Source organism: Lepidochelys kempii, chromosome 2, assembly GCF_965140285.1.
Source record: "Lepidochelys kempii isolate rLepKem1 chromosome 2, rLepKem1.hap1, whole genome shotgun sequence".
Taxonomy (NCBI): domain Eukaryota; kingdom Metazoa; phylum Chordata; order Testudines; family Cheloniidae; genus Lepidochelys; species Lepidochelys kempii.
Window position 1 is genome coordinate 195339347 of NC_136381.1, and position 12827 is coordinate 195352173.

General features: G+C 39.5%; 1 protein-coding gene across 1 annotated transcript in view; it reads right to left on the reverse strand.

Moving 5' to 3' along the window:
* Nucleotides 1–315: 315 nt before the first annotated feature.
* Nucleotides 316–12827, reverse strand: part of CMTM8 (CKLF like MARVEL transmembrane domain containing 8) — a 45215-nt gene continuing 32703 nt past the window's right edge. Inside the window, exons 2-4 of the mRNA XM_073333362.2 lie at nucleotides 7728–7901; nucleotides 3234–3350; nucleotides 316–805 (exon numbers count right to left, since the gene is read on the reverse strand). Of these exons, the coding sequence (XP_073189463.1) occupies nucleotides 722–805; nucleotides 3234–3350; nucleotides 7728–7901 (375 nt within the window). The 3' untranslated portion in view covers nucleotides 316–721. The remainder of the gene's footprint in view (nucleotides 806–3233; nucleotides 3351–7727; nucleotides 7902–12827) is intronic.

Sequence of the window (12827 nt, forward strand, 5' to 3'; positions counted from 1 at the left end):
GATCCTTAGGCCTGTTGGGTCCAAGAACACTATCAAAGGTAATGTGCTCAGCTTCTGGAGGTAACAGTCTCTCTGGCTAATTTTGGAGCTCAGTTAATAGGCTCTATTGCAGCCCGCCTTGCTGGAGAGCAGAAAGGTGATTGTAGACGGAATGGAATACACAAATTGGGAAGATCAGGGTTTTGCATAGCATCTAAACGAAAAAAATTGTGTCCCCTCCCCAACAAAGAAGTTGAATACATGCAAAATCAAGACATTTATTTTAAAGCATTCTTGGGCTTAGTTTTTCATGCGCACAAAAAATTAGACAATATCGAAATCTCATTTTTTATTTTGTGGCATTTAATCAGAAATTACAGCCGTGACATTTAAAAATAGTTAAATTTGGAAAATTGGCACATCATCTGAGTAGGTTTCATTAACAGCTTAATTACTATAGCTATATAATTTCTAGGAAAATACCATATTAATTTTAAAAGATAAAAGACAGTATGAAATTTTGCTACTTGTACTACTTTATCATACAATACAGAGAAAATCTGTTAGTCATCACTAAAGGCAATAGTATATTATAAATAAGTATCCATTTTAATTACAGCTTAAATAATTTTCTTATCAATTCTAATGAAAAATAGTATACAAAACCCCAACCTTTCGGTCACATAATACAACTCTCCTGAGATTTTATATCCACAAATTTTTTTTTTTTTAAACAAAATATTTACTGTGAGGTCCGTGATCTCCAAGATATAAAACTAAAATAGGCATTTCCTGCATAGCAGAAGGTAACCACAAAGGCGAAGAACTATAGAGAGAGGGAAGAGAAAAAACAAACATATTAGAAAAAAATAGCATCTTTTTAGAGCATTTTAATTTTATGAAAAGGATTCGATAGAAGACAATAGTTATATTAATAAAAATGGTGCTCATTTAGGATCTGATCTTGCCAACTTAACTCACAAATAGAAGCACCTTATTTTATTATTCCAATAGGACCACATTGATGGAGGAAGGCACTACTCAAAGTGAATATGGTGACAGAGTCAGACCATTACTGTAAATACAGTACCTAATTTTTGCAAGCTTTTACTGTTCTTTTCCCAATTTCTTACATTGTATACTTCTTTCCCCCTCCTCCTTTAAACTTTTTATGTATTACTCGACTAGCTGCACATCAGCTATTCTAAATATTTTAATACCACCCAGTGCCAATGGTAAGGCTTCTGTCATCACTGCAAGTTATTTAAACTAGACATCTTAAGTTAAGCAATGATGAAAATTTAGGACCAAACAGGGTTAACACCAACAATGTATCTGGTTCTATATGTTGTCATGGGCCTGATTCAGTCACCCTTATTACTGGAGCAAAGTACCACTGAACATGTATAAGGGTAGAAGAATTAGGGCTCAGATTAGACACTTGTATAATGATGCTAAAAGGTCCATAACTTCTGTTGGTGACTTTGTTTAATCAGAAGCACCAAACAAATTGTAGGAATTGGTGTAAAATATGGTTAATATATAACACTGTGAGAATGTTGTTGCATTCTTAATTTTGGGAAGTTTTGAGTCTCTCCTGAACAAAAACCTGAAAGCTTTCTTTTACTTAAGAGAGCATGTTGGGTGGAGATGATTTTGTTATTACTGAATTCTTTAAAATCTCTTTTTAGGAATAAGCAGGGAAAGGAGGGGTATTTAACAAGCTCTCAGAGTAATAATCCAGGTTTAACAGTTAATTTAAATAGCACTATATGCAAGTAGTACTAAAAGCTATCTGAAGAGGTCCTAGGACATCTCAGATGATCTGCAGAGCATTAATACATTCTGCTTAAAAACCCAAATTAGCACAGAAACTTGTATAGTAGCAAACAAGTTCCTGCCAAAAGCAACACCCATTGAGTGACAGGCCTTTAGTTACGAGGTGCCAAGAGGGAAATAAAAAACTAAACACCAGGGAGAGAGAGAAGAGGTCTTCCACATGGGTGGCGGGTAAAGTTTCCCCTTGTGGAGGCTAGTCCCGCCTACTCTCTTCTGGCCGTGACCCTGCCTCTTTTGGCTGAAACCCTGTCACCGCTTGCTGCTCTCAGCCCCCTCATGGCTCTGGTGGGGGCTGAGAGCTCAGCACCAGCTGGGTCAAGCTCTCAGCACTGGCCAGAGCCCCTCCCTCATTCTGCCCCTTCCACCCAAGGCCCCACCCAATTTCAACCTTTCCCTGGGACCCTGCCCCTAATCTGCCCTACTCCGTCTCTTTCCCCTGGGGCCCTGCTCACTCCTTTCCACCCCTTGCCCCCTCCACTTTGGCACCAAGACTGGAAAAGCTCTGTGCCCCAGGGCAACTGGTGGGGGTGTGTATGTATGGAATTTTTCCAGAGGCTCCAAATTGTCAGGGGGCCCCTGGGCAAGCCCTGCATGTGATAATCCGTCACAGTCCTCCCTCTCCGGTGGTGCGAGGTTTAGGGAAGCTTAGCCTCCCCCAGCCTCCATTATGTACTGCCCATGGTCCTCCAGTTGCAAGAGCATAGCAGAGCTGGTGTCAAAGTCTCTATTTTGATCACTGCATTTAAAGAAAAACGCACACACTTCATACACAGAAGACAGGAATTGTGACTGCCTGATAACAGAGGAGATTAGAGAGGCACCTGAAGCTGCACGAATAACCTCCAAAGTAGTTGTAATTTGGAGCTGCACCATATAAAAGAATTGGGTTAGGGGCACCATAGCAGCCAAAGGGTCCTGACCTAAGTCTCACCAAATCATTGGTAGTCTTCTCACTGACTTCAGTGGGCTCAGGATCAGGCCCAAGGAGACCTTCCAAATCCACTGACTGTTTTGGATTTGCAAACAGATAGGAAGACAATGGCCGACAATTTCAGAAATGACCAGTGATTTTGGGCACCTGCCTTAGATCACTTTGAAGAGATCTGATTTTCAGAACATGCTGAACACCCTCTCTCTAAAAACCAGGCCACTTGAAGACATCTTTAAGTTAGGTACCCAAAAAACGGGGGCACTCAAAATCACTAGTCATTTATGTAAGTTAACTAATGGTTAAATTTTCATATGATCTTCCTCTGAATTACTGTGTACAATGCACCCTCACCATTCTGTAGATTTACAAAACCTAGAATAGGATATTCCCATTTCAGCTCACACTTTTGAAAATTCCATTCTCGATGTACCATTTTCATACATAGAATATATTAGTGTTCAATTATTTTTTTAAAGTAACTCACTGAAGAAGCTGCCCAGCTGTTGTAATTGTGGCTATTCTGCTCGTTGGTAACTGAAGATGAATCTACAATGGCAGCAATGAGGTACAAAATAAAGGCACTTCCATTAAAGCATAGACCCTAGGCCAGGACGGGGGAAAAAAAAAAGATTAAAAACCATTTGATATCGAGTACATACTTCTACTTGCCATGCTTGACAACTACAGGGAAAACTCCTCTCAGTTATATCTGAAAACCCAACTAAATTCAGGGGGGGATGCACTGATGCAATTGTGAGGAGAAGTTGGCCTCTTCTGTGAGCACCCCCACACCATGTAACTGAAATACAATTCACATTCCCAATTATCCTTACTACTGCTGTAATTAAAATAATCCAACAGTGTTATAACTATAATGGCAAGTGCTGCTCATGAAACTTAATATAAAAGACATATGAATGTAATCTTAATTGTTTCACCTTGTAACACTGGATATTAGTAAGAACACTGCCAAGTTTTACGTACTTTAATACACCTATTGAGCCAAATTCTGCTTTGCTTTTCATAATACATCCAAAGTAACACCATTAAAGATAGTGTAGTCCGTGGACTTCCAAGAGTGAAAATGAAGGCAGAATTAGGCCTTATTATATCAATATTTTAGGCAACAGAAATACAAATACCAATACACACAAAAAAAATGAAAAACATTAAAGAAAAGCCACTTCATTCAGTTTCTAAACATGAAGAAAGTTCTGCATATGAATTAACCACAGTTAGAATGCTTGTAGTTTTATGCTCTTCCATTTTTGGGGAGGTCAAGAGGGGAAGGGACTCACTCTTCCAAGATGAAGTTTCCTATCATGCACTCTGGCCCCATTTCCTGCGACAGAAGGGAGATCTATACTCCTCCTCATGCTCCTAGACTGGCTAGCTAGGTTTTAGAAAGGTAGCAGCCTAGGCACTTCCTCGTCCTAAAAACAAAAAGTGTGCTACTTTGCTCTACTCACAGAAACTCCCGATTCACAGAGCAAGAGACGTGCCACAAGTACTCCTTTTCTTTTTGCGGATACAGACTAACACAGCTGCTACTCTGAAAACTAAGCAGGGGAAGTTACTCCAGATCGAGAGGAAAAACAAACAAAGAGAGGGGGTGGCTTTAAATTTGTCATTTAAGGACTCAGTATTTCAAGATCACTACTACAGGAAGTTAAGCCCTGTAAGAAAACACTACCTTACACAAGGCTAATGAACCTGCCCCTTTAAAATATATATATTGTCCTTCTAATTAACTGATTATACATTGGATTGGAATTCTTACGATGTAGTCTATGTAAATTCACAGCAGCAGGAGTTCCAATCAGTCTTTTCAGAACCAATCCTAAGTGCACCCAACTCCCATTGACTTTTAGGCCGTACATTTGCATTTTAAGATGTTATTGTGAACATCCTGTCCCCTCAACCACAGCCATGGATGTCCCCAGATATATCTGGTGTGGTTCCAATGGCTGACTGTTTGTGTGAGCACAACACTGCATGCACTGCACACTGTGGAGCCCAACTCCATTGCAGATTCCTGTATGTTGTCGTAGGGGCTGGGGAGAGGGCAGAGGCTACTGAATTCACCAGTCATTGACCCTGGCAGAATTCACAAAAGCTACTGCAGCCTCAGAATTGTAGTACAAGTCACAGCTGCAGAATGTCTGCTGCCATTCCATGGGGTGATGGGGAAGAAGCCCTTATCCACACGCTTAAGCAGAGAGCCCAGGATTTAGGATTAAAAGAATGTAATTAGTCAGGATATAATTAAAATGTGTAAAACATTTAATCTTCTTTGTTTTAGTGCTTGTCTTATCCAGATGCTTTTATGGTACCAGATGGTATCAAGGTACCAACTTAATGACTGGATCCCATGAGTCATCGGGCTCAGGTGGAATTTCATGAAGTGGCCCTTTATTTCCAAGTCTTCAAAGCTGGTGTGTTTGTCTCTCTTTGGAGGAAAAACAAAACAAAACAAAAAAAAAAACTTATCCTAGAAAGCTGCAAATTCCTGCAGTATCTTGTCATGTATAAAGGAAGGAAGAACATTATTTTTGTAAAGTGTTGCTTTGGGAGATAACATTATGGGGAAGAATGGAGCTGAATACAAGTTTAGTTTACTGTACCCCCTGTACCCCATTGCCAAAGTATTATCCAAAACAAAGGGTTCCATTTTAAAATTACCACCTGCTTCTTAACTCCAAATTTACCATAGTTTAAAATCTTCTATTCATTATTCTTGGTGAAGAACGAACGAACGCATGCATGCACAACAGACAATTTTGGAGCAGGTGTCTAGGTTAATTTGCAGTAAAGTAACTGCATCTTATATGGTTAGGTGATGTACTTACCCTACAATGAATTAATTTATGAAATAGGAATCAATATTGAAGTTTGGACAATGCATACAATAAATGCGTCTTTGGGCTAACAATCCCCTCAGGAGACCATTTCTGGAGTATAGGGAAAAACAAAAACCCACCTAATTTGAGATATGCTGGCATCTTGCGCTCCCAAAGGGAGGCATTAACAATTTATACTGGAAGCAGACCCAGTACTGTATTCCTCCTGACCAACCACAAGTGGCATGGGTCCAATTAATTCATAGGTCATATCACAAAGCTCTTCTAGTACCACTGTGCAAAACAAGTTGGAATCCAAGCATTTGCCCCCCGCCCCTCCTTCTTCCCTCTAAAGCTCTTCTGTCATGGAGGTAGGCTGCCATTTTGGTCTGCATCTAAACAATCTTATCTGTAAAGCAGGTTGAAAATGTCTCACAGGTTCTCAAGAAACACTTGGCTCTATAAACAAGTGAAGACATCTAGGTGGTAGACAACTTGAAATATGTGAGATCAGTTCTGCTGATCTGCAAGCTGCTACCTTGCCTGATTCTGTTGCTAATAGATAAAACTAATGGAGGCAGTGACCAAAACGATCCAAGTAGATGGCAGCTGTCTTATCTTTGACTAAATTCATGCCAAATGTAATTTAAAAAATAAAAGTAAAACCTCTAAACACATCAAGATACTAAAATGTTGGATTATTTTACAGCAGTACTGTAACGGTGTTATAATTGTAAAGGCAAGTGCTGCTCATGAAGCTTGACAATATAAAATATATTTGTACATAATCCTAGTTGTACAGACCAGTATTGCTACAGCAAGCTATTTCTCATGGCAACAAATTGGAAAGTCATGGCAAAAAGTAATACTCTGACTCTTCAAATTTTCATAGTCATGGCACACAATATTTTAATTAATAGCAAGTTGTTTGTCATGTGAAAGTAAAATATCCTTTATATTACAATAAAATGGTTTAAAACTATTTAATGATTTTTAAGTATAAAAATGATACATTAGACACATACTACAATAAATTTATAATACTTCATGAAGGAGCCATAGTGAGTAGCAGGCTGGTTGAGGTAACAAAGGCTTCTAGGTTTTTTGTTTTCCTTAAAGTAAGTGTCTTTGTCATAGAAGTCTTGACTGTAACAAATATACTCCCATTTCTACTAGGGATAGCGCAAAGTAGGATCTGGATTTCAGTTACCCAGGAATTTCAGCAGTGTTCATATTTTTAATTGATACCGTCCCAAGATTTACTGTGACCAGGATAAACTACTAATAGAAAGGATTTCGTGAGAGAAGGTTGAACTGGCATGCAATTTAAAATAGCTCACACAAATACACTGCAGCATTATGTCCCCCTCTAGTGGCTAGTCCATATACACGTTTGTGAGTCTGCTGCTACCTCTGAGTCCATCACTTGGTCTTTAGTTCAAGCCCTATAGATGATTCAACAAGGGTCCTTCATTGCTTACCTACAGAACCGGGTCCATTAGCTCAGAAGCCATAAGAGTCAAAACTCCATATGCAGTCTAACCACTACAGGGCGACAAAGAGCTACATTGTATTAGCATGTGTAACAGGTACACATTTCCATTATTAGAAAATAAGACATTGGATAGACCAATAACCAAAAAGAAAGTCCAAAGGAAATGAGTTAAAGGAACCATGATGGTTAGGCAAATAAAGCCTGACACTGTACTACAGAATATTGATATTCCTGCTGGTTAGTCCACATAATAAGAGTAGCAATAACTTCAGAGTGAATTTGCTCCCTGGTCTTTTGAGTGAGAAAGTGGGTGTTGCACTCTAGGAATGAAAATGAAAATGAAAGAAGAAATGAAAATTAAGACAGAAAAATCTCCAGGGTACACCCTACCTAGTCTGGGTGTGGGAAAAAAGGGGTTTTGCAGTAGACCAAGCTTTAGCTGAATTATGTGACAACAGCCAGTGTCAGGAACATGGATAGATGTGAATTATAAATAAAATAGGAGGTGTTAAAGCACATTATAGCTCCTTAACTATAATTATGGAGTATACCAATGTCTTCCTCCCTCCAGTATACAAGAAACAACAAAAAAAACAAAAACAAAAACAAAAATGCAGCAACAACAAAGATTGTGCATACTTACCACCGTGGTCCATGGCACCTGGGGAATCCTAGTGTAGGTCATTGTCATGTAGATGATTAAAAAGAAGACAGTAAGAACCCAGTAAAATACAGCCACAAACATCACCCAGCCGAAGGCAGGATACAGGAAATATTCTGTTCCAGCAATCAGTGTCCATACCAGCAGCCCTAGCACCTGTAAAGATTGTAGAGGGAAAAAAATGTCATACAGATTTAGAACAGGAACACACACAAGCCCCATCCACTTTTAGAAATGTAGTTTTCAAGCAAACATCCCTAAGGACCATTGAGTCAACATGGTACAGTGAAAAAGGCATTGACTTTCTCTTTTACACAACAATAAAAAGTTCTAATTAAGAGATGTATTGAACTGGATGTTGTGTAATAGAAATATGGGCACAAACATCCTTTAAAGAAAGCATGAGTTAATGTGATTTTGTAGTTATTGAAGAGATGGTTCATTTCTTTCTGAATTGCTCCTTTCAATAAAATTGGGGGATGGGGAGAGGAAAGAGTGGAGGAGGCAGAGAAATGGAACGTAATTGAAGTCACTCCTGGCAATAATTAAAATAATGGAAAGGAATAAAATTCTCAGATATTTTATGTAAGTAAAGAGACTAAAACCTAAGTAGGCTCTTGTATGATATTTGCCAGAATAGGGAAAAGGAGAGAGACAGACAGACATTCCTGCACAGAAATAATGGGAGATAGCATTACGGTGAATGTTAGTAACTGTGTTTGAACACTAGCTTATTAGCTATAGCGCACCAATGTAAGTTTTGTTACAGTAGCATTATCAGCGAAATTTCTCATATTGAGATTTTTTCCATTTAAACATTTTTGCAAGTTGTCCATGAAATTATAAAACATCAATTATAGAGAAGAATATAATTTTAAGTTCTTCACAATGGTAAATAATTGATTTCAGCAGGGCCAGAATCTGGACCTAAATTTCTTATATTTAAAAGAATTTTGATTTCTTCCCTGTTCCACACCACTCAGACACCAGTGCAAGTCACCTAATAGGGAGAAACAGAACAAGATGATGGAATGTTTATACAATTGGGAAAAATGCAGAAGAATCAGATAGTTTTGCCACAGTTTCACTTCCATCAGGTTTGTTCCTGCTCCAGTGCAGTTAAGTGGCCACACTCCCACTGACTTCAGTGGTGCAGGATTGAGTCCATAAAAATCACTTGTATTAAATTTCTCAACATCCTGTAGGTCATAAGGTAAAAGAGAATAAAATCGAACAAAAGGCCACTATAATTTACATTGCCCTATTGACCCTCAAAACATGGGGTCTAATTTTACTAGTTCTGAAAACATTAGATGACTTCAGTTTATCCTCCAAATTATCATCCAAGCTAAACTCACCCCTGCAGTCTGCCATCTTGTTTCTTTGTACGGTAGTCTAATCTATATGCATCATGTATTCTTACTGTGTTTTATATAAATTTTTTGTAATTACTATTTGAAAAGATAGAAAGAATCATGCTTGATTAACAACAGTTGAATTCTCATTGTCACTTTTAAATAAGTACTGTACTCAGTCCTGGGAATATATCTCTAAGACAGACATAACCTGTAAAAAGAAAAGGAGTACTTGTGGCACCTTAGAGACTAACCAATTTATTTGAGCATGAGCTTTCGTGAGCTACAGTTCACTTCATTGGATGCATACTGTGGAAACTGCAGAAGACATTATATACACAGAGACCATGAAACAATACCTCCTCCCACCCCACTCTCCTGCTGGTAATAGCTTATCTAAAGTGATCATCAAGTTAGGCCATTTCCAGCACAAATCCAGGTTTTCTCACTCTCCGCCCCCCTCCACACAAACTCACTCTCCTGCTGGTAATAGCTCATCCAAACTGACCACTCTCCTTACATGTGCATGATAATCAAGGTGGGCCATTTCCAGCATAAATCCAAGTTTAACCAGAACGTCGGGGGTGGGGGTAGAAAAAAACAAGGGGAAATAGGCTACCTTGCATAATGACTTAGCCACTCCCAGTCTCTATTTAAGCCTAAATTAATAGTATCCAGTTTGCAAATTAATTCCAATTCAGCAGTCTCCTGTTGGAGTCTGTTTTTGAAGGTTTTTTGTTGAAGTATTGCCATTTTTAGGTCTGTAATCAAGTGACCAGAGAGATTGAAATGTTCTCCGACTGGTTTATGAATGTTATAATTCTTGACATCTGATTTGTGTCCATTTATTGTTTTACGTAGAGACTGTCCAGTTTGACCAATGTACATGGCAGAGGGGCATTGCTGGCACATGATGGCATATATCACATTGGTGGATGTGCAGGTGAACGAGCCTCTGGTAGTGTTATTAGGCCCTTTGATGGTGTCCCCTGAATAGATATGTGGGCACAGCTGGCAACGGGCTTTGTTGCAAGGATAGGTTCCTGGGTTAGTGGTTCTGTTGTGTGGTATGTGGTTGCTGGTGAGTATTTGCTTCAGGTTGGGGAGCTGTCTGTAGGCAAGGACTGGCCTGTCTCCCAAGATTTGTGAGAGTGTTGGGTCATCCTTCAGGATAGGTTGTAGATCCTTAATAATGCGTTGGAGGGGTTTTAGTTGGGGGCTGAAGGTGACGGCTATTGGCGTTCTGTTATTTTCTTTGTTAGGCCTGTCCTGTAGTAGGATTATTAAGGATCTACAACCTATCCTGAAGGATGACCCAACACTCTCACAAATCTTGGGAGACAGGCCAGTCCTTGCCTACAGACAGCTCCCCAACCTGAAGCAAATACTCACCAGCAACCACATACCACACAACAGAACCACTAACCCAGGAACCTATCCTTGCAACAAAGCCCGTTGCCAGCTGTGCCCACATATCTATTCAGGGGACACCATCAAAGGGCCTAATAACACTACCAGAGGCTCGTTCACCTGCACATCCACCAATGTGATATATGCCATCATGTGCCAGCAATGCCCCTCTGCCATGTACATTGGTCAAACTGGACAGTCTCTACGTAAAACAATAAATGGACACAAATCAGATGTCAAGAATTATAACATTCATAAACCAGTCGGAGAACATTTCAATCTCTCTGGTCACTTGATTACAGACCTAAAAATGGCAATACTTCAACAAAAAACCTTCAAAAACAGACTCCAACAGGAGACTGCTGAATTGGAATTAATTTGCAAACTGGATACTATTAATTTAGGCTTAAATAGAGACTGGGAGTGGCTAAGTCATTATGCAAGGTAGCCTATTTCCCCTTGTTTTTTTCTACCCCCACCCCCGACGTTCTGGTTAAACTTGGATTTATGCTGGAAATGGCCCACCTTGATTATCATGCACATGTAAGGAGAGTGGTCAGTTTGGATGAGCTATTACCAGCAGGAGAGTGAGTTTGTGTGTGTATGGGGTGGGGTGTATGTGAGAAAACCTGGATTTGTGCTGGAAATGACCCACCTTGATTTTCATACACATTGTGAGGAGAGTAGTCACTTTGGATAAGCTATTACCAGCAGGAGAGAGAGTATGTGTGTGTGGTTTTTGGAGGGGGGTGAGAAAACCTGGATTTGTGCTGGAAATGGCCCAACTTGATGATCACTTTAGATAAGCTATTACCAGCAGGAGAGTGGGGTGGGAGGAGGTATTGTTTCATGGCGTCTGTGTATATAATGTCTTCTGCAGTTTCCACAGTATGCATCCGATGAAGTGAGCCGTAGCTCACGAAAGCTCATGCTCAAATAAATTGGTTAGTCTCTAAGGTGCCACAAGAACTCCTTTTCTTTTTGCGAATACAGACTAACACGGCTGTTACTCTGAAACATAACAACCTGTGATTAGCCTCAGCTACCACTGGAGGTCAGCATTGCCCAACAAGCATTTCAAGGAACACTAACGAATCGTTCTAGATCTGTATCTATTTCCTTTTATAAACGTTACCAGCTGAATATCAAGGTTTCAGGTAGTTCATTATACTTTTAGTTCTGACACTATTCTACAAGCCGCAACAACTCAGTTATCTGATGCCTCAAGTTGGACAAACTACTGGTTGATTACATTAATACCAACTATCAAATGCTAATACAGCAACCACTTTAAAAATTTGTTTAGTCAATTAAATTGAATTATAAGCTTCTTTCTTGGTATACAAAATTTATTTTTATTTTGTCTAGTCATCACTTTATTCCAAATTTATTACCTATAAAAGTTTATCAATAAATAATTGGGATATAGGTTTAACAAGTAATTGTCTGAACCCCATTTTAACATGGGCCTAATTACTGGCAACATACCAAGAACAAAAACATTGAGGAAGAGACAAAAAAAAAAAACCTGGTAAGAGTACAGCATCATCTACTTGCCAAAAGTGTGTTAGTTTTTGACAGCTTTTAAAATAGGCACTTAAGAACAATCATGGATCACACCTTCGTATGCTTAAGTCTCATTTTAAAGCATTTATGTCCCACTTTTAGGCATCACTGTGATCTGCAAAATGCCACCTCAGCAGCTGCCTAACCCTGTAGATGTCTGTGCTTTTGCCCCTGGGCATGCGCACTGCTGCCCGGGACAGCCCCCACAGGACGAGGGAGGGAGGGAGCGGCACCCACCTCTGTGCCCGGGGCCCCGGCCAACGAGCTTCTATCTCTGAGAGGGATGAAGCTTAGCACATCCCGCTCTCAACAGCATCTTTAATGGCTTGCTTAGGCAGCTCTCTGACAAACGTGCTGGTTTTACAGATCTTGTTCTCGGGTGCTTACCTCTCTTGATTCATTGTACAGCAGCCTAGGCATCTAACTCTGGCTTTGTGGATCACCGTGTTCTTGTGATTTTCTAGGCACCATGATGCTCAGCATCTTATTGTCTACGTCCCTTTATGGATCTGGGTTCTACTGCTTTTTGCATATTTTTGTTTCTTAGGAAAAATTTTCCTAAGGCCTAATCCAACATACACAGGATGACCAATAATGGGACCCCCATTTTCTACATAAAATCATTTATGCTATTGTTAAAAACAAAACAAAAAAACCAAACATACAATAAATTATTTAAAAAGAACTTTTCAGGTTATGGAGGATGTTAATCTTGTACAATCACAAAATGCACCTAGCAAATCATATTAGC